The 23,297-nt window shown below is 36.3% G+C and overlaps 1 protein-coding gene across 6 annotated transcripts in view; it reads left to right on the plus strand.

Moving 5' to 3' along the window:
* Positions 1–23,297, plus strand: part of ARHGAP21 (Rho GTPase activating protein 21) — a gene marked incomplete at both ends in the record, with an annotated part of 101,942 nt that overhangs the window by 67,195 nt on the left and 11,450 nt on the right. For 3 of the 6 annotated variants that reach the window (XM_084253875.1, XM_084253874.1, XM_084253879.1), the window contains 8 exons: positions 2,881–2,910; positions 4,201–6,094; positions 11,547–11,705; positions 11,853–11,955; positions 15,201–15,237; positions 17,507–17,632; positions 20,235–20,519; positions 23,164–23,228. In XM_084253875.1, coding sequence (XP_084110001.1) covers positions 2,881–2,910; positions 4,201–6,094; positions 11,547–11,705; positions 11,853–11,955; positions 15,201–15,237; positions 17,507–17,632; positions 20,235–20,519; positions 23,164–23,228 — 2,699 coding nt within the window. The remainder of the gene's footprint in view (positions 1–2,880; positions 2,911–4,200; positions 6,095–11,546; positions 11,706–11,852; positions 11,956–15,200; positions 15,238–17,506; positions 17,633–20,234; positions 20,520–23,163; positions 23,229–23,297) is intronic. The other 3 variants (XM_084253877.1, XM_084253878.1, XM_084253876.1) reach the window with 1 other exon arrangement.

Consider the following 23,297-nt stretch of genomic DNA (forward strand, 5'->3'; position numbering starts at 1 on the left):
CCGATTCTATTTTTATTAGGCATAACTTTACTTTTAAAATATAAACTTTTAAACTACTTAATTGCTATCAGGTAGAAAACTTAAGTATAGGAGTGAAGGAAATTCAAGAAAGAATGTGGACAGGGATTTAAAGGGCTAGATGAGAAAACTGGCTCAAATTGTTTTGTCATATCCTATTAATTTCACAGGACAAGTCAGTTGGGGAAATTTAAATTTTGTCTAAATTGACTAAAACATCTGCATATATTATGAAGTGTTCATTTGGGCTTAAAACAAATGTAAAAATCAGCATTATTAAGAGCCGACTACGAAATTCTTATGATACTGTTTTCAAAAATCTCTAGGCCACGCCATTTCAAATTAAAGTAGGATGATTACATCACTACCAGTGAATATAAATTTGCATCATTATGCTTAAATAGTATTTTATGTTGTTTATTTTTTTAAAGATTTATTTATTTATGCATCCAAGAACTGGGGTACAGGCCAGAGTTATGATGGGGGTGAAAGGATTTACCAGAGACAGAGTGGGGAACAAAAAAGGCAGATTGACTGAAATACACTGCTGAGGGGAACAGCAGGTGAGTCAGGAGAGGTCTGCTGTGCCATGTGGGTAGCTCCCTGGCCAGGGATTGAACTCATGCTGCAGTGGCTGCGAATAGCTTCATAGTGCTGCATCTTAACCCCTTGCACCACCAGGGAGGCCCCTTATGTTGTTTAATTGGTGCCCACTGACAATTCAGAGATTCCCAATGCATAATTAAAACATCCATCTGTAGACCATAATGTCTCAAAGAAAGATTTGGTACAAGCACCCAAGACAAAGCATGCCACCATCACAGCTATGAGCAGACTATAGAGTTTTCAACTGTATTCCCAGAATATAAAACCTTATCAGTGGTTTCCATGTTCACCTAAAAGAGTTGGGTGTTATGTAATCATTCCAGATGACCCACCCAGTGTTTACCTCAGCCATGTGAATGCTTTCCTCCTTGAAGGAGCCTGGAACTTTCCTTAGTAAACAGTTAATCTTCTAGGGGAACTCTTAAAAGCATCATGGAAGAAGAGAATCCCTTAAAATGCATATTGCCTTTTTCTAACTTCCCTAAATTTATTCTGGAATTTATATTTATAGTTCCAGAATTATTCCCAGATATGTGCATGTTTTACTTGGGCCATACACTAAGCTACAGTGGCCTTAGGACACTGCTAATTTTCCCATGATGTTGACTGAATAGTATTGGGTCTTAAACTTTTTCATAACGAGGAACTTAAAAAAAAAAAAAAAGATACATATGGGGTGGAGGGAGAGTGTCTGTTTAGAGTAATGGGCTATAAACTGAAAAGAAAATGTGAGGAAATTCAGTGATGTTCTAGGAATGAATTCATACTGCATTTATTTCAACTATATCTGCTTACATTAAACAACAGTACCATACCTGTATGGCATTCTGTTTACTCAACTCAGTCTGCTGTTCATTCATGGTGTATATGTGTGTATATTTAAGGCGCTCTAGCCATAACTACCCTGAAATGGGGACCAATGATGATAGACTGTTGAGTATTTAGGGATTGTTATGTGGAACTCTTAGAGTTGTTTGAAGTGTGTCAAATATTTTTTTTAAGCATTTAGTTAGTTAGAACTATTGTTATAGTTCCAGTGACTGGGACTTTATTCTTTTACTAAAAGAATAATATTCTTTCCTAAATTTGAATAAAGAATAGTAGTCCTTTATTCAAAGGATAATAATCTTTAAATTGTTAGTTCTAGAACAACCTTTCCCAGCAGAAATTCAAATCATGTTACAATCTCTGGGGGGTAAAAATGGCTTCCTTGGTCAAATATATTTGCACTATCCTTTCAAATTTTACAACATATTAATGTAGTAGAGGTTTTGAGAAGCCAAGAAGTATACCAACCAGCTTTTCCCTTCCACAGAACACGCCCCTTCTACTTCTTTTCAAGTGAAGCTTAGTAAAATCACACAGACATGCTGTGGGATGTAATGTAACAGAGTTCACTCATCCAGACACAGTTTCCTATATTGGTGTGAATATAATCAGCATTAAAAAGATAGGCTTATTGTGTTAGTGCACATACTTAAAATGCATATTTTAATTGACTGTATTTGTGTCTTAAAGATATTATGGCATGCATTTTTTTAAACTTGGTCCTAATTTACTTTATCTTAATTTCTCACTGCATTCTAGTTTATTCTCTATAATATTCATTGTAAGTTAAAATGAATTACGCTGGGAGTAATATTTTTGTGTCTGTTCAGTATTGTCACAACTAATAAAACAGTACAAAAGGTAGAGTGTTAAAAGGTCTTAATTTGGGGATGAATTGTATCTGATAAAAACAGTCATTCTTTTTTTCCAAAATCATAGTGAATAGCAACAGCAGTCAGCTGACAGCTTATGGTTATGCTCTGATTTACAGGGGAAGGAGGAGGTTGTACTATTTTAAATGCATAATAGAGCATTTGTTTCGTCATCTGGAAGCAGAGATGGAAGAAGCTCAGGGGAAATGAGAGACATCAATGTTGCTCTCGTGGAAGGGAAGCTTTGTAGCACGTTATCAGACAGCAGTGCATATTGAAGAAAATATTTATTAGGAATGCATGTCACCAGAAGTATTTTGCTTTCAAGAATGGTAGACAAATCAAATAAGAACCTGAGAAAAACCTGGGGGAAAGATGCTCAGAAGGATACTGAAGTTATTCTTTATGCTTCACTTCCCTTTACCTCTCTTGGTACCTTCCAGAGAAATCAGTATAGATGTATTTTTAGCTTGCTGTTTCCAGCATCAATATGACAACATGATTCTGTCTTTATGTCAGTAAGCAGCTTCTACTATGTTTTCCTATTTTCTGCTAGCTACAATTTACAAAGGATGTCACAGCTCTGGTAAGAAATGCACAGAAGCCATTTCCTTGCTTTTTAAGTAACGTTTTGTAAATTTGTAATAAGTCAATCTATTAAAATTGTGAGTTTGCTTAGAGCAATCCCTTGATAGAGTTAATCTTACTAATTTGCAGAATGTGTTTGTGACATGCGGTTTTCTTTATTTTTTATTTTATGTTTGGTTTTCTTTTGTATCCTGTACATAACTGGCATTAAAACATAAATATTTATCTGCACTTGTATTTTTTTAAGTCTCTCACCTTCTTTCTTTCCCTAATACTTTGCTGTTGTGTTATGTTTGTGGCTGCACTTGAGCTTTGCTAGCTGTCTAATGCAAAGATAGGATAAGATCATAGTCTCGAATTGTTCTTGTTTTGATTAGGGGACGATATATAATATGACATCACACCTAACTGTCTCTGATGTGGAACACAGTCCTGAGTTGCATTGATTGGCTGTGTTTTGTAGAATAGCTATTCAAATTCAGTTATTCTTAAGGTTTTACAAATATTGTTATCTAATTTCACAGTTGATAGTTATTATTTGAGGTGCATGCCTGCCTATTTATAATAATGTCTCCTTATGATCAGTGAAAGAGACCAAATAAATTTGTACATTATTATTTTGTATTAGCTTAAGATAAAAATACAAATTATATAAAAATGATGAATTATCTTTTTTCATGTTCAGATCTCTAATGTATGTGCTTGACTTCTTAAACATGCATATACATCTCTAATTAAAATATTTAGCATGGCTGTTTAAAGATTTAATTTATCAATATTTCTAGTGATTCAGTAATCATTAATTGACAAGACACTTCAATTATATTTATGATAACAGTAGTGCTTAAAATGTATTTGAATAAGATTTTTAATACCTTCACCTTCACTCTGGCAAAAGATCAAAATTTTCTTTTGCTGAGATTTATTAGGCAGCCATTTAACCTGCCGACTGCTGAAAAATCATAAAACCTGAATGGGGAAAATCTTAGGAGTAACATGACTATATCTAATTGGTTGAAGGAAAATTTCATATGTTTCAGATCTTTTGAGAAATGAGCAGTTTAATTTCTATTTGTTGCAAATTCTACAATTTATTTGATTTCTGAAAGAGAACCCCTTTCCAATTTTTGGAGTAACTTTGTGTGTGTTTGCATGCATGCTGTAGTGAATGTCATTCAAGAACAAGGTAGGGCACTGTACAACAGTGCACTGTAAGAACAGAAATTACTGTCCATTTTATGAATCTCAGATGACACTTTTATGACACTTTTCTTTCATTTCCATGTAGGCATATTCTCAGGATGCCTACCTGAAAGGCAACGAAGCCTACAGTGGCAATGCCCGCAACATACCTGAACCACCACCAGTTTGCTATCCTTGGCTGCCATCTGCCCCTTCAGCCATGGCACAGCCCGTTGAAATATCTCCTCCAGACTCATCTTCGAACAAACAGCAGACCAGTACACCAGTACTGACACAACCTGCCAGGGCTTATAGAATGGAAATACAAGTGCCTCCATCACCAACAGATGTTGCAAAGTCAAACACAGCAGTGTGTGTTTGCAATGAAAGTGTAAGGACTGTCATTGTGCCTTCTGAGAAGGTTGTAGATTTGTTAACTAATAGAAACAACCATACAGTTCCTTCACATAGAACTGAAGAAGTGAGGTATGGCGTAAATGAACAGACCTCTTTAAAAAATGTGTCAAGAACCACATCACCATCATCATCAATTCCCACTGCCCACCTAATTCAGCAGACAACAGGTGCCAGGTCATTGGAGCCTTCTGGAATTTTACTTAAATCTGGCAATTACAGTGGACATTCAGAAGGGATCTCAAGCAGTAGACCTCAAGCTGTGGATTCTCCTTCTGTATCTGCTAATCATTATTCTCCAAATACCCATCAGCACATAGATTGGAGAAATTATAAAACTTACAAAGAGTATATTGATAACAGACGATTGCACATGGGTTGTCGGACAATTCAAGAAAGACTAGATAGCTTACGAGCAGCATCTCAGAGCACAACAGATTATAATCAGGTGGTACCAAACCGCACCACTTTGCAGGTACGACGTCGAAGCACCTCTCATGACCGAGGGCCTCAGTCTGTCCAGATCCGGCAACGCAGCGTGTCCCAGGAGCGGCTGGAGGATTCAGTGTTAATGAAGTATTGTCCCAGAAGTGCATCTCAAGGAGCACTGACATCTCCAGCTGTTAGTTTTAGTAATCATAGAACTCGTTCATGGGATTATATTGAGGGGCAGGGTGAAACTTTAGAAAATGTCAGTTCTGAAAATCAAATACCTGATTCAAATGGAGAGCGAAAACAGACTTATAAGTGGAGTGGTTTTACTGAACAGGATGATAGACGAGGCATTTATGAAAGATCTAGGCAACAAGAAATTCATAAACCTTTTCGAGGTTCAAATTTCACTGTGGCTCCAAGTGTTAATTCTGATAATAGGCGAATGACCTGCAGAGGACTGGGTTCTGCGTCTCAGTTCAAAAAAATTCCACCAGATCTAAAACCACCGCAGTCAAACAGAAATTTTCAAACTACTTGTGGAATGTCACAGTCTCGAGGTATTTCACAAGACAGGTCACCTCTTGTGAAAGTCCGCAGTAATTCTCTGAAAGCGCCTTCTACACATGTCACAAAACCATCATTTAGCCAGAACTCGCTTGTTTCTATCAAAGACCAAAGACCAGTAAATCACTTGCATCAAAACAGTCTATTGAATCAACAGACATGGTTAAGAACCGAGAACGCCCCCAGTCACCAGGTGGAGGCTGGGAAAACCCACTCTCAATCTGGAATTTCTGTTAAACCTGTCCCTCTGATAAGTGAGAATTCTGGCACTTCAGATTTAGAATTATCTGTCACTCAGAGGAATCAAGATATAAATTTACAAGAGGCTGAAATTCAGCAATCAAATACTTTGGATAATAAAGATGCTGTCATCCTAAGAGAAAAACCTCCATCCGGTCGCCAAACACCACAGCCACTAAGGCATCAGTCTTACATCCTGGCTGTGAATGACCAGGAGACTGGGTCAGATACTACCTGCTGGCTGCCCAATGATGCGCGGCGCGAGGTCCACATAAAAAGAATGGAGGAGAGGAAGGCCTCGAGTACCAGCCCGCCTGGTGACTCCCTGGCTTCCATCCCATTTATCGGTGAGCTCATTTACAGCCATTGGCTAATATGTTCCACAAATCTCATCATCAGAGTATTATTCCTAGTTCAGCAGACACAGAACTTCTAATGTGATTTTAAAGCATTTGCTCTGTATTTCCTACATTGTGCTAAATCCAGAGCCATTTTGCCCTCAAAAAATAATTCCTTTTTTTAAAATTTTCCTTTTAAAAAAAAGAAATTGTGTATACTCAATACCTATTTTTTAATGTTTACTTTGATGAAACAAATTCCCACCATCTGGGGCCACAGGGCTCCACAAACTAAATTGTACCTAGTTGGTGACTCATCTGAATCAAGAGCCAAGTAGAATAGTTCTGATGATTAGTAATCAATCTTTCACTTAAACAGTGCTTTTTACTGTCTAAAGCTTATTTCTTTGTAAATTTAACGGGTTCAAAGAAAAGACCTCTTCATTGTCAAATTTATCTTAGAATAAATCCTGGAGTAGGTTTGGAAAAATTACTAAAATTTTTACTGAAATTTACTTAAAATTTGCTTAGATGACAAGCTTGTGCTCCCACCTAGAATTGCTGTTCTGTTTACTGAGACTTTCATCTGTTCCCTCACACTCCCAGTACATTCTCCACAAAGCAGCCAGTATGATGGTGATACTCTTCTCAGAACCCTCTGTGTACTTCCCGTGTCACTCAGAATAGAATCTGAAATCCTGCATTCCTACGAACTCTCTACTACCTCCCCATCATACCACTTACCTCCCTGACCCTATATCTGTCTTCCATGGGCATCCCGCCTGTAGCCTCGCCAGCCTTCCTGCAGTCCTGGGACATGCCCGCCCCAGAGCCCCGGCACTACAGCCCCAGTCCTGAAACTTGTTCCACAGATATTCACTAAACTCTCTCCCTTACTCCCTTTGGATCTCTGCTCAAATATTACCTTTTAAAGCAAACTTTCCTGACCAGTACCTAAAAATAGGTATGTCCCACCCTCTTACACACACAACACCTGACATTCTGTATTGCCTTAAGCTGCTTTATTTATCTCAGATCACTTGTTTCCACTTGATACCTTTTGTGTCTTTGTTTATTAGATGCTTCCCCATGGAGCTAAAGCATAAACTATATAGGAGCCAGGATTTAAAATTTTTCAAGGTGTTTGCTTCTGTGACTTTAATGCCTAGACTACCACCTGGAATATAGATAACACAAAATAAATATTGAAATAATATGTGAATGATAATTTTGAGTTGGTGAATAGAAACAGTAAGAAGTCCCCAAAAAAGTTCCATATAATTTCTGGTTTTTATAATTATGATATAGTCAAGTTTAAACATTGTGGGAAATCTCAACCTAAGTTGTACTCACATTGTATCTCTGCTGTCAAGGCCAAATTCAGAAAATAGGATTTTACTGTAGATGATTAATGATTGTTTTATGAATTTTTTTAATTTAAAAAGCCCTACTACCTGTGATTTTATTTCATAAACCTAAAACATCTTATGTTTTCATCATACTTAGAACAATATAATCAGGTTATAACAGAGTAATAAATACATGCTACTTATATCAGTTTATATTTTGAAATTTCTAGTTATGATCAAGTAAAGAAATAAACCAAAAGTGAATTTTAGTACTTACCTAGTTTTAGTATCAAAAGTATACTTTCTTTTGCTTCTATTTTTATTGAGTCTTTAGGTCCTTGAGTCATAAAGGAAATCCTATTCTATAACCTTAAAGTCTAGTGTATATTTATTAGTCTTCTCTAGAGACCTTGTTTTTAAATATTTATATATTTATATATATTATTATATAAAAATATATATAATATATTTGAATATATATTTATATATTTTAAATATATAAATAACAAATCAAAACTTCATTAAGTTTCAGAATTAATTTTGAAAACCTTGTACTATTTAACTTTAAAGTTTTATTTGACCCATAATTATTTCTCTTTTCAGTCTGTTTATTTAAAACTATATAAATTTTAGTGAAATAGACACAAGCATTGGAATGAAATAAGAAACTATTTGTAATGTTTCCCAAAGTATTTTCTAAAAACAGCATATCTATTTGATTAAGCAGAACAAAAAGATCAAATAATTTGACAAATCTTGAGTATAGGTAATTGAGTAAATGTTTGTTTTTAATCTTAGGACTGTCAGAATCATTAATGTGCTACTTAATATTGTAAATTTTCTAAACAGGATATAATACAGTTTTATTTAGAGAATTTCTGTTTGGTATTCCGTAATTTGTTGGTATATATATTGCCTATATGCTATTTTATGGAGCATTTAAATTATTTTATGAAATGTTTAAAATGAGAAAATTTCCCATATTTTCCCAGAGAATAAAACATTTGATTTATTGGTATAACTCATAAAAATAAGATAGTACACTTGTACATTTTGAAATAGTGTATCTAGTATTTCTTTTACTCTCTTTAACACACTGGCAAAGTAAAGAAGGCACAGTACTGCAGTATATAAGCACGTGTTCTTGCTTGCCCCACCCACATGCCCTCATTCAGTTATTCCGCAGAGCAAGTGGGTATCTGTATGCACACACATATATTCATATATAATTTGAAGCAAATATTATTGAAATTCAGTTTGTTTCATAATTTTCCTTTAAAATGTAATTATCCCATGGAGAGTGAATGCATTACCTCCCAAAATTCCATGTCATATCATACAAAAATTGCCTTTGAAATTTTGTTTAATGCTTCATCCATGCACATTTGTCATATTCGCTCCATAGTTTATTTTAAATAAATGAATATAAAAATGTTTTAAATTACTTTGCAGGGAAGGAAATTGATTCTCTTTAAAAATTTATCCTCCAGCATCTTGTTAGATAAATATTGGCACAGGTGATAACCATACAGCCCTGGAGATAATGGTTGCTCTGTTTTGGGACACATTATTTTATCAGCGCATCATCCATTTTTTAAAATTCATCATCTGTTTTTCTTTATTTCTTCTCTACATGGATTTATATAGTAGATCTCATCTGAACCACTCCAGTGAATGTTGTCACTACAGAAATATAAAACTTACTACTACATAAGTGACATAATTTCTAAAATATCTAGTGTTTTCCTATTGTCAGTATTCATGAATCCATAACAGAATTGAAAACAAGCTGACTCCATGAAACAACTTACTTTATGCATATGTATCATTTGGAAAAACTATGTTAATTGGTGGTGATTTAAATATTAAGGACAGTTTTTAAGAATGCTTTAACTTTTGATAGAATGTTATCCTTATTGAATTATTTACAAAGCCTCAGTTATCTTCTTGCTTTTGAAAAAGATTTCATTCTCATTGTTATGATATTAAGTTATCATATACTAAGTAAAATTAATTCATAAAGAGATTTCAAAATGTTTTCTATTGCTAAAATGTGAGGAGCTTTTAAAGAAAATTGTAAAAAATTAAGGTAAGCTTACGACAGACTATTGATTTTAGACATAAAATGGAAATGTTATAATTTTGTAACATTGGTCATCTGGATTAAAATGCTAATCATTAAAATGCTAGACCATTCTTCGGGGTTGGTCAAAATTAAAATCGTTTGACCTTTTAAATCATGGAATCAAAATCATGTTTCATCATAATAGTATATTCTTTTTTAAAAGATTTTTATTTATTTATGCATACAAGAACTGGGGTTCAGGTCAGAGCTATGCGGGGGTGAGGTTTCACCAGAGAGAGTGGGGCACAGAACAGGCGGATTGACTGAAATACTCTGCTAAGGGGAGCAGCGGGCAAGTCAGCAGAGGTCTGCTGCACCATGTGGGTAGCTCCCTGGCTGGGGATAGAACACGTGCTGCAGTGGCTGTGGATAGCTTCATAGGTTGCGTCTTAACCCCTGTGCCACCATGGAGGCCCCATAATAGTATATATTCTTGAAAGAATTTCTCTAAGGCTTGGGGCATTTGATTTTAAGGATTATAGTTCTGGCATCCTATTAAATTTCATTCTCTTGGTCTAAAATTCTAGAATTTAAACCACTGTTATTTTACAGAACTAAGACTTTTGAACAAAGCTATTCACCAGTTTGGTAAAGGAGTATAATTTATGCTTAAAGAGTAGGACTGTGGTATTTGACTGTTTGGGTTCAGATTCTATTCCTATGACTTGATAATAACTTCACACAAATTAATTGATCTGTCTGTCTTGGTTTTTATGCTATAATTATTTCATTTGATTCTTATGAAATGATATGAAGTATTTAGAAATGTGCTACGACCTAGTAAGCATTAGTAATGCATTAGTGATTACTGTGCATCCACATGTATATTTCTGCCCTTGAAAGATAATGATAGGGCTTTGAGAAGCTTAAAATTTGTAACACCTAAAATATTTGTACTTTTACCAGTATATTAATTGGTGGGGATTTAAATATTAAGTGCCAGGGTACTGAGGCATCTCAAGGGGCAAATGTAGATTCCTCCTCTGAGGGAGGGCCCGTATCTACCTGAAGAAGTGGTATCTATTTCCAATTTTCACTGAAGTGCCAAATAACTAGCAGTGGCTGTCTTAGTTCATTGGGGCTGCTAAAACAAAAATACAATAGGCTGGGTGACTGAAACAACAAATATATTGGGTAATTCTGGAGACTGGGAATTCCAAAATAAAGGTACCAGAAGATTTAAGTGGTCAAGTCTAGGGAGGATTCACAACCTGTCATAGATTTTGTATACTCACGGGATGGAAGTTGCAAAGGGATTCTCTGGGATGCCCTTTATAAGGGCACCAGTTCCATTCACGAGGGCAGAGCCTAATCATTCATTCACGTCCCAAGAGCCATGCCTCCAAATGCCATCACTTTAGAGACTGGTCTCTACCATAAGGATTTTTAGAGAGGAACATAGATGTTCTCTCTTGGCATTATCAGTGACCCTGATAATGTAACTTCTTCTGGAAGCCATATACTTGACTTTCTTATTTTTCTACAGAAATTGGAGATTCCTATGACTTGAGTTTGTTAGGGGTTTGGAGTGAGGTAAAGTTTTAGGAGTTGATCCTTTGGAAGTTAAGCCTCAACCAGTTCACCTTGCTTAAATGTCCTGAAATAATAATGTGTAATCCATTTAAAATTTGAAAAGTACTTCTTTTAGGCTGGTATATGATTACTGGGTTTTTTTGCTTTATAAAGTTCTAATTGCCTATTAACTCTGATATATTGTTATCAGCTAATGAAGGTATTGATTGGTTAGTTGAAGAAGCGACTCATGTAATTTCTTACACCGTAATCACAAAATTATGTGGAATTTGTAGAATAACAACTGTTTAAATTGATTTTTAACAAAATATGTCATTCCTTGGTTCTTGAGTGCTTAAATGTTAAAATCTTTATCTGATTCTTTCAGTAATGAATATTGATTATCTGTTCTGTTATTGTTATTATCAATGATAATTAGATCATTTAACATTACAATATTTTTATTTTCTTATAGATGAACCAACTAGCCCTAGCATTGACCATGATATCGCCCATATCCCCGCTTCTGCTGTCATCTCTGCCTCCACCTCTCAGGCACCCTCCATAGCAACAATTCCTCCTAGCCTCACAACTTCAGCTCCTTTAATCCGACGTCAGCTTTCCCATGACCAGGGTGCGTTTCAGTGAGTGGTTATATGAACCATCTCTTGAGCATATTTTCAGGTTTCCATTTAGAATAGTATGACAACCGATGATCTTCTTACCATTGAAAAACTGGAAAGCCACCGTAAATGCCTTAAGTGTTGAATTTTAATTACAGAATCTGTTGGACCTCCCAGCCTGGATGCCCAGCCTAACTCAAAGACAGAAAGATCAAAATCGTATGATGAGGGCCTGGATGATTACAGAGAAGATGCAAAATTGTAAGCCAAGGCATATCATTTTAAATATTTGTGAATGATCAGCATGACTGACATATAAATACTGCATTTAATGATGTGTTATAATTTCTGACTATGATGTCAGAAATGCAAAAAATTATAAAATCAGTTGTTACTTAATAATATTCATATTTTTAAAAATTAATATTTAAAAAATCAGTAATACACATAGCTATTACTGTATAATTATATTGTTCAATGCATAAAACCACATATATTTATAAATGCTTGTGTTAATGCTAATTGTTTTTTTAAGCAAATAATGAATGCTATACATACTGACCTTGGAGATCATTCAGAACATAATATTCCTGGCTTATTTTTCCTGATTATTTAATTATTCATAAAATAGTAGTATCATGATATATTTGACTAGTAGTCTATATTCTGTGAATAGACATTTAGATTAGTTGACAATACTTCAACAACTACATTTATGCATAGTTCATTTAGCATATATGTGAGCAAATATAGTTGGAAAGTGGATTGTGACATCAAGGAGTATATGTATTTTTTAATTTTAATATACATTGTCATTTGCTTGCTATAAACAATTAAACCACATCACATTCCTACCAACCGTAGGAATTCTTATAAATCTAAAACTATAACTATTTTAGGTTTAATTGAAAATTTTGAATTAATTGGACATCATTCATATATACTTAGAGATAGTCATATTTTTTTTCTTGTGAACTGCTTTTTCATTTTGCCCACTTTTTAAATTGATTTTCCTTGTTGATTTCTTTTTTTCTTTTTTTTTTAATATTTATTTATTTATTTATACAGCCACTGGGTACAGTCAGAAGCGTGGGAGGGTGAGAGAATTCACCAGAGCCAGAGCGGTGTGGGGGGGGGGCAGAGCAGGCAGAAGGACCGAAGTACACTGCTGAGGGGAGCAGCGAGTAGCAGGAGAGGTCTGCGCGCCATGTGGGACCCTCCTCCGGTGGCTGGGGAGCAGCCGGGGATCGAACTGGCACTACAGAGGCTGCGGGCAACTTCGCAACCCAGCGCTCAACCGCTGTGCCACCGGGGAGGCCCTCCTTGTTGATTTCTAAGGGTGCTTTTCCTTCTACGAAAAGTATTTCAAGTCTTTTTTTTTTTTAAAGATTTATTTCTTTTATACAAGAACCGGGGTACAGACCAGATGTGCAGGAGGGTGAGAGGATTCACCTGAGACAGAGCAGGGAGCAGAACAGGCAGATTTACTGAAATACACTGCTGAGGGGAGCAGTGGGAGAGACAGGAGAGGTCTGCTTCGCCATGTGGGATTTTCGCCAGCTGGCCGGGATCGAACCCATGCTGCAGAGGCTGTGGATAGCTTCACAGTGCGGCGCTCAACCACCTGAGCCACCAGGGAGGCCCCTCAAGTTTTGTTTTTTTTTTTACTAATTATTTTTCATTTGCTTTTTTTTTTTTTTTTTTTAGCAACCTAAGAACTTTTTTGCGTGGTGAAATTTAAGGATTTTTTTTTATGGTCTTTGGATTTTGAGTTATATTTGAAAAACCTTTCTTTCCAGAATCATAGCAGAATTCTTCCATGTTTACTTCACATACTTGTGTACTTTATTTCATCGTGTATTTACAACTTCAATTCATCTGGCAATTGTTTTATTTTAATCAATGAAATGGCCAACTTTATGTTTTCAGTATCTCAGTTATCCCAAAATCATCTCCTGAATATTATATTTTTCCATTGATATATCATCCTTATTTTACACTAAATTATAAGTATTTAATTTTACTTTTAGACTATTCAGATCATTCTGTCTATTTGTGTGTACCAGATTCTGTTATTATGATGTTTTTATTTGATAAGACTAGTCTCCCTAATTACTTTGTGTTTTAGAATTCTACTGGCTAGTTTTTTTAATTTGATCTTTAAAATCACTTTCTTGGTCTTCATTTCTTGTGGATATTTTCAGTGACCCAATTTTTAGGGAACATTGACATCTTTATATTGAATCTTCTATCAAAGAACAATTTGTCTTTTTTATTACAGTGTTTTTGTATTCTCTAAAGCGTCTATATTATCATATGTGCCTTCCAATTAAATTAGTTCTTCCAGGACCAACTATTCAAGGGAGATTTGTATGCAGTGTGGCCAGGCAGTGGTCCAGGCTAGCAGAAGTTTCTAATAGTGCAGTATTGGATGTGTGAACTCTTTTAGCCTTTTTTCCTTCACAAAAAGATATCAGCAAACTGCCACATTTCCAAGTTTATTTCACCCAGCACGGACTACACAGTGCTTCTTTCAGTAGGACAGGATTCTTCTTCTGTCATTCTCACCTCCCCTGACACTCCCTGGTGAGAAATGAGGCTTCTGTCCCCAGTTCTGCAACCCATTTCCTATTGTTCTAAACAAATGAGGTTGGTTTTGATCTCAGAGAACAGTGCCTTGTAGTTTTGCTTGAGATACGCAACCACCGGTGTCCATTTTGTACTTCGCTGCACTTAGCCACTCTTTGCTATTGTCCCCGTACTGTTGGAGATTGAGTTAGCCTCTTGTTTCTGGTTACTTTGTTCTTTGGGGTGGTTTCTGAGAGGAGAGGACAGCGCCACCTTCGGTCACTTTTTAAAATCCTAGGTTCCTTAAATGAATTTGGAATTGAAAAACAACCCTTAAAAACCAACTTTGTCCCTTAAATTATTTTGAATAATTAATGTGAACCTTGAGACCTTAGGCCTTTCAGTGGCAAGACCGTTCGGTTGTTCTCTTTATGAAAGCTACTGAGAATGTGGTCAGTGAGGAAGAGCTGTCAGCCTTGACCAGCCCTGACAGTGCTTCTCTGCTGCATTTACAGTTAAGGTGCCCGCAGGCTGGATGCTTGTGGACATGCTATTCTGTGTACCTGGCTGTGCAGAGTCACTGCTTATCAACCGATACTAATATCATGGAAACCCTAAATAGGGCATTACAACTATGGTTTGCTAATATTATTAAAGCCCAGTGTTTAACCTGGGTAGTTTTTTCTTTGATCTATCAAAAAAGGATAAGAAATTCCCGTGCTAATACAGAAAGATGAATTTATCAGATCAACTAGCAAATTTTCTATCATTGAATCGAAAGTTAAGTACTTAGAAAACTGACCGTAAATATTTATCATGGTGATGATGAAATGCCAACTCATTAATGAAAACTGGTAATATTCAAATTATTTTATACATCTTAAGGTATTTTATACAATATTGCAAATAGTTACATTTATATACTTCTTTTTCAACAGGTCATTTAAGCACGTAACTAGCCTGAAGGGAATTAAGGTTGGTATTTAATATTTTAAAATGTAAAACGAATGATAACTATTTCTATTTACTTTCATTTATTTTATCTTGTCATGGAGAATTATTTCTTTTATCATTTAGACATTTCATACTTAAATGTCATGAGCTTTTGTCCTCTAAGTTTTAAGTGCCTTTGGAATGTCTAATATTTCTAATTTCTAAATATGTTCATCAAATATATAATAGTTAACAAACATTGTGTTTATTTTTTCTCTTTATCAGCTTACAACCAAAAATCAAACTACCCAGTGCTTCTGTAGTTTTTCTTTTTAATCCTTAAAATTATTATTTCGTGCCTTCTCTCCACCCTCCCCTGCACAATCTATGTCTTTAATCTACTCTTCCCTCACACTTCATTGAAAAAATGGTAATGTCCATATTTACCATCTCCTAAAATACAAGCCACTTGCCTTAAACTTACCTTTCTGCTTCCCTTAATTTTATCTTAAATATCTTTTTACTTGGGGTGTTATTATTGTACACACCAACCACACATTCTTCTTTGGATCCCATTACCTCTTAGTTTCTCAAGTCTCTGCCTCTTTTGCAAAATCACTATTTCTAACAACTCATTCACTATCGTATATTAGCATGTTCTATTATCTCCTATAATTTAAGAAGCTTCTGAATCCACATCCTCCTCTGTTTGCTACTCCTGTTTTTTTCCTTCTGCTTTTCTTGAACACTCCTTGAAAAAATTTGTCCATACTTTCCATTTGCTCACATCACATTTTATTGAACCCACATACATCAAAATGACTCTTTTCAGGGTCTCGCTAGTGGCCTAGGGGTTAAGTCTCAGCACTATCATCACCATAGCATCCTGAGTTCCATCCCCAGCCATGGTGCTAACTCACATATGGCGCAGCAAACCTCTCTTGTCTAGCCTGCTGCTCCCCTCAGCAGTGTATTTCAGTAGATCTGCCTGTTCTGCACCCCACTCTATCTCTGGTGAATCCTCTCACCCCCCACACCTCTGATCTACACCCCAGTTCTTCTATGCAAAAATAAATTAAAAAAAAAAAGTCTCTTTTCATGCCCAGGTTTTCAGTAGCATCTAAGTTCCAAAACAAATTTTTAATTTATTTGACCTTTCAGTAGTGGCCAATATAATTTCCCACTCCCTTCCTGAAACACTTTTCTTCTGCTGCTCATTTCCACTTCTGCCTCTTCCTAACAAGTTAGTACTATTAGTCTTGACCTCTTTCCCATATTGTAGCCCATGTTGCTGACTGACTATATGACATCTTCATTTAAGTGTCTAATGAGAAATTTAAGGTGTGCATGCCAAATAGAACTTGATTTCCACCTGACATGTTCATCCCTCAGTTTTTCCTAAGTCCACTTATGTTTACCTAGTTTTTCTGCAAAAATACCAAGGAATTACCTTTGTTTCTCCTTTTCCATCCTCCCCAATATCAAGTTCTTCTCACTCGCCCTCCAAATATGCCCAGAATCTTGACATTCCTCCCTTTTTTGTCACTTTAGTCAAAGCTGCCATTGCCCCTCGTCTAGATTTCCAAAGTAGCACCTCCTTTCTTGGTTGTTGCTTTAGCATCCCATCTCCAGTACCCAGCAGAGTGATTTCTGAATGTGTGACTAGATTGTGTTACTCTCCTGATCCATCACTAACTGAGATCCTTACATTTCCTATATCAACCTAAAAGATCCTAAACGTAGTTAGCGATTTCTCTAACTCATATGGAACAGGTAAACAATTAAAATAATGATGAACATTCCTTCGTTACTTACACATGCTCCTAGAAAAATCATTTTTCTTCCCCCTGAACTTTCGTGGTTAACTCTTCAAAAATTTCCTCCAGATTTTAACTTAAATATTCTTAATTCTTAGGCATTGCCCCAAAAGCACGTAATTTATAGAGCCTGCTCAGTCATTCTTGCACCTGTTTTCATTCTCCAAATGGCACTAATCATAATCTCATAATTTTCTTGTTTTTATCTTTTTTCTTCATGCTAAAATATGAACTTTTGAAAGCAGGAAAATTATACTATTTCTGCTGTTTTTTCAATGGTTACAAATTTCCTCAGATGACTTTTTAGAAATGATGGTGGTCAATTCACTTTTATTTTAACAAGACCAGAAATTTTTGTGATGTAATTAAGAATTTTCAAAAATAGCCATTTTCCTGGCACTAATAAGACTTTTTTTCAGCAAAGCAATTTCAGTGTGCAGATATTTATCAGATAAAGCTGACATTTTACTGTGTTTTCTTGGTCTTTTTTGTAGATAATGGATAGCCAAAAATCATCAGAAGATTCTGGATCCAGAAAAGATTCTTCCTCAGAAATTTTCAGTGATGCTGCCAAGGAAGGCTGGCTCCATTTCCGGCCACTTGTCACTGATAAGGGCAAGGTAGTAAGTCTGAGAACATAAAATGGCAAAATATCCAGAATAGAGAGTGAAAAACATCATTTTTATCTTTTTTAAATATGAGGGAAATATTTTAAAGATATTCTAATCATATACTCATATATTTTTTAAAGATTCATATTTATTTAGGCTTACAAGAACTGGGGGATAGGCCCGAGGTGTTGGGGGGCGGGGTGAGTGGATTTATCAGAGACAGAGTGGGGAGCAGAATAGGTAGATCTACTGAAATACAGTGTTGAAGGGAGCAGCAGGCAAGGCAGGAGAGGTTGGCTGTGCCACTATGTGGGTTAGCTCATTGGCTGGGGATTGAACTCATGCCACAGTGTCTGGCTGTAGCTTGACAGTGCTGAGACTTTAACGCCTGTGCCACCAAGGAGGCCCACATTTGTCAACTAGAATGTTTTGTACTTAGCCATGTAAAGGAGAAATCAAAGTATGTAAGGAGAAACTCGAGCCCCCGTCTGGACCCGGGGGCTGGCAGGCCCACCTGTGCTGGGGTGCTCCTGTTGCCCCTTGGGTTCGCCTTTGGAGTGGTCTCTGGGGCCTTCATGCGGGCCCTGTAGGTATCTGGCCCAACCCACGCCCCAGAGGTCCCACCTGCCATCCATGCAAGGCTGCTGAGACAGGTACCCAGACCAAACCAACCAAAAAGTGTTTTGGGAAAAAAGAGAAATATCACATTGTATCTTTAAATCGTTTCCACTGCTCGTCTCCAGGCTCTGCCACAGAAGGAAGACTGTACAGGCGTTCCTGGCTGTGCATGCTGGTCAGCACCCCCAGATGGGAGCTGCACTGCATATTAGCACCAGCTGGCAGCGGTTATGGGCCACACTGACTGTAAACTTGTAGGCCCACTTGAGTGCAGGCTCACCAATGAGCAGACACCAGACCGCGTTGTTTACCCCTCTAGGACATGAGCTACACCTGCGAATGCCGAGTTTATGAGGCGTTTACATCACCTCACCATTGCCAAAGCAGACGCGCTCCCTCCAGAGAAGTACTGGTAACCTTAAAACCAGGTAGATGAGGAAGGCCTCCCTAGCGCACTAGCGGGTTAAGGCTCAAGTGCTATTGCTGCTACGGCCTGAGTTCGATACCCGGCCCAGGGAGCCACCCCACATAAGGTGCAGCGGGCCTCTCCTCTTGCCCACTGCGCTCCATGGTGGTGTAATTCAGTAATGGTCCCTCTTCCTTCGTGTCCCCTTGTCTGTATTCCCCGTCTCCCCTCCCCCCCCCCCCAACTAAGAACAGTGAGAGGAATCCAAGAACATAAAATATGTAGGCCAGGTCTAAGTGATAGAGTAAAACAAGGGGAGCTCGTCATTGAGCCCGTAAACTTGGAAAGCAAGAACTCACAGCTAAGGTGGAGATGGAGCAAGTGTTTGGTTTTAATGTTTCTCAGCTGATTAAAAATACACCACTAGGGCTTCTCCTGGTGGCGCAGCGGTTGAGCCCTGGGCTGCGAGGCTGCCCCGCAGCCTCTGCAGCACCGGTTTGTTCCCCGCCGCTGGCGAGGTCCCAAAAAAAAAAAAAAAAAAAAAAAAAAAAAAACCCACGCACACTAAACCTGTGCTTACAATGCAAAAAAAAAAAAAAAACGAAGAAACTGTTTTCTCATTAGTTATTAGCTGTAGATTACAGAGTAGTCCTTTAGAGAAAGGCAACACTATTTTAATAATGTATTTAACTTTTCCCAGTTTACTCTTTTAAGTTGTCTTTCTCACTTTGTTTCACTTTATCCATTTTAAGGAATGTAAATAAATATCCATATTATAAATATATGCTTCATTAAGTAGATTTTAATATAGTAAGAACTTGACCATGAGGATTACCTATATTTGGGCAGCTTATTTAAAAGAAAATTGTAATGTTGTTAGAAGTTTAAAATTTTGAAGAAAATTGACCTTGCATGTGAATTATTTTGCTTGACCATATAAATTTTATCAGTTTTGATACTTTTTAAAGAGTATTTCTCATATATAATTTTATTAACTTATTTTCTTACATCATTGTTCATTTTTGTACATTATTTCTCAGGTGTAGTCCCCATAATTCTCGCACCACAACAGCACCCATGACCCATCACCATAGTCCCTTATGCTCTCCCTCCCGTTTTGACCCCTCGCCCTTCCCTCCTCACCCCCAATTCCTGTTTTTTATAGCTTAATTCATCACTTCTACTTACATTTTAGGATCTCCTTATGCAGTGTTTGTCTTTGCATGATCTAACACTTAAGCATTCCTTTTACTCAAAAGTGTTTCCGACTGATATTTTTCCTTTTATTCCCTTCACATTTTATGTATCTTAATTTGTGATACTTATTTAATCAATTACTTGGTTACTTTCCTGACTAAATTAAAACTGACTTCACTATCCTTGGTTTTGAAGTAATACACTGGCCTAATGTGGTTCATGCACCCAGATTTCTGTCCTTCCTCTCCTAACAAATACTTGCGTTGAGGCAGATCAGATACCTGCTGCATTTAGTAGCATTTATGTGTTAACAGTGTTGCTTTCTATGGCTTCCCTGTTACGGAGATTTAGCTAATTATTCAGTATTCCTGACTGTTTTGTGTTTTCTAGCGAGTTGGTGGGAGCATTCGGCCATGGAAACAGATGTATGTTGTACTTCGAGGACATTCACTTTACTTGTACAAAGATAAAAGAGAACAGATGACTCCGTCGGAAGAAGAACAACCCATCAGTGTTAATGCTTGCTTAATAGACATCTCTTACAGTGAGACCAAGAGGAAAAATGTGTTTCGACTCACTACATCAGACTGTGAGTGCTTATTTCAGGCAGAAGACAGAGATGATATGTTAGCGTGGATCAAGACCATCCAGGAGAGCAGTAATCTAAACGAAGAGGTATGTGCTCAAATGATGCTGATGAAGTCAGCTACTTCTACAACTTTCTAAAGAAGAAAGAATCTGGTGTTTTAAAAAATTACCGTATGCTATTTTCACTTAATATAATGAGAAGAAAAACTCAAGTGTACTTTGTTTTTATGTTTTGTTAAGAAAACAAAAAATACTTTTTTATTTTATGCTATGTTTTAAGCACTTTATATACATTACAGTTTTCCTTGCTATCAGAAAGTAGAACATTCCTGTTTGGTAGGAGGTGGTAGGCTACGAGGTGGTAGCCTACTTTTTAATTGTGGAAACATTCAAAAGTTTCCCCATTTAAATTAATGGTAATAACATTCCCAGACCCAAAAAATAACCCACCAAAGCATACCAAATAGGAATATTCTACTTACAAATAGCAGAAGTTCTAATCCAATAGCAACCTTGCAAAGTCCATAATTGTTCATATTATAGATGAGGTTTGAGGAGAGTGAATAACTTGCTTAAGTGGTAAAACCTTGATTCAGACCCAACCCAACTATTTCCAGAGACTGAGTGCTTTAATCTGTGCTGTACATCCTGTGTGGTTTGCCTCTAAAACAAATAGGATTTGCCCTACTACAGTTGGGAGTGTTGGAATCCGCAGGACTCACCTCATTGGCTTCAGTTTGTGGTCTTGATATTAAACCTGTCATTCATAGGTGCTGAATAAACATAAAATCAATTAGAGAAAAAGTTGGAAAATTACCATTACTAAACTGGAAAGATAGGTTATTCATATATTCTGAATTTTTTTTTCAGAAGAGTGAACCCCACAGATCAGGAGAATAAAGTTTCCAGTCCTGGTCATTACCTTTGTAACTATATAATTGCACATCTATTTCCTTATCTCATAAACAGGATTGTTGTAGGGCTTCAGTTTTAGTGAAAATGCTTATCTAAACATTTCTATGTAAATACAAGAATATTATGATTTTGTAAATGGAATTATATAAGAATATAACCAATTGTGATGGAAAAATTGGTTTGTAAGAAAACGTGAATTAGCAAAAGTAATTATAAGTTCGTTTTTCTTTTTAATAAGGAATAGTTTAAGAACTAAGGAATTTCTGGCTCACGCCATTAAAATATTTTTATAGCAGGAATTTCAGTAGTAAAGGTAGTTTTTGAAATGTATATAGCTATAAAATTTCATATGCACATTCAACAGTTAGGTCTAGCTTTTGCCTAAGAATATCTTTTCTCATATCACGGTACAGTTTCTCTTACAGTGTTCTCACTTTTGTGGAAAAAAGTGCATCATTTCCCTATAATTGCAGGAACACCTACATTAACTGTATGGTTATGCTGATGATGTTCTCTACTTTAGTCATTTCCATTATAGCCCATTCAAATCAAAACTTTGCCACAGGGAAAATGCCTGTGCTTTATTTTTCTCTTATAGTTTAAGCTCTGCCTTGTTTGTGATGAAAAATTAACACCAGAGCCTTATCAGTACAACAATCATGCCTTATACAGAGAGCATCAAACCTGAATTTTTACAAAGTAAACAGGGAGAGTAAGAACTTGAATGTAAATTTCATCTGTAAGTAACACTTCAAAGGAATAAGTAAACACCTAATATGTGTCAGGTACTCAATAAGGCAGTAGAGTGTCCTTAAAATACTTTCAGTGACTTCATCTGTGAAACATAGGACTGTTTTAAGGTTGAATGAGAATTCTTATGAAGAATGCAGTGTAGTGCCTGGCAGTTAATGAACCTTTACTTGATGTCAATCATAATATCATCATCATCTAATCTTAAAACACAGGTGTTTGGTCCCAGTTTTATAGATTGAATTTTAATAAATCACTGAGCAAGTTTCATATGGCGTCCGGACACTCTTAAACATTTTATGTGAATTATCTCAACAGCCACAGGAATGTGTTCCATTGTCATCACCATTTTAAAAAGAAACTGTATGGCCAAGAGTGGCTAAGTAGCTTCCTCAGGTAACATAGCTAGGTGTCAACAGCAGGGTTTAAAACCAGGGAATCTTATTCTAGATCTTAGCCATGCGCTCTTAACTGGTAAATGGAGAGAAAGTATTTGAATTTGGAATGCTTTACACTCTAAATACTGTACTCTTTGTAAATTGTATTGTCTTTCATTATAATCAAAACGAGACAAGTAAAAAAAAAACTTTTCTCTTTTGGTAATCTGCCATTTCTGATATTAATTGACCTGTAGTCTCAGTGCACCTATAAACGAATCATTAATAATTTTTGGCAGTATTTTTTCATCTCGTATCCAACTGTATTTTTAAATGCTGAGATTTCTTTTTGGTATTAGTGAAAGATGAAACTGCTTCTGTGCTTCCCAGTCATTTGTTAACATGAACAGATAATTAAGTTAGCACACTTTATTTTTGCTGGCACTGTTCTAGGTATTGCAGGGTATAGAAAATAAAATCTTCAGTTGGGTTTGGCACCAGGCCATTTGTCGCATCATGATGTTGTCTTGTGATGTTAAACAGAGGTTTTAAAGCAGCTTCACTGAGAGTAAAATATGATGTTTCTATTGAATAAGCAAAGTAATGCAGTAGCTAGCTTCAAACCAAATAGGGGTCTCTATATATATTTAGAAATGACTTTTTAATTTTACCTCCCATTTTTTCTGTAGGATACTGGAGTGACAAACAGAGATCTAATTAGTCGAAGAATAAAAGAATATAACAGCCTGATGAGGTGAGAATTCACCCTGCCTACAGGTTAATTTGGATGTAAAGAAGGTAATTGCTACAAAATGTTCCTTTC

Source organism: Talpa europaea (assembly GCF_964194135.1).
Source record: "Talpa europaea genome assembly, chromosome: 14".
Classification (NCBI taxonomy): domain Eukaryota; kingdom Metazoa; phylum Chordata; class Mammalia; order Eulipotyphla; family Talpidae; genus Talpa; species Talpa europaea.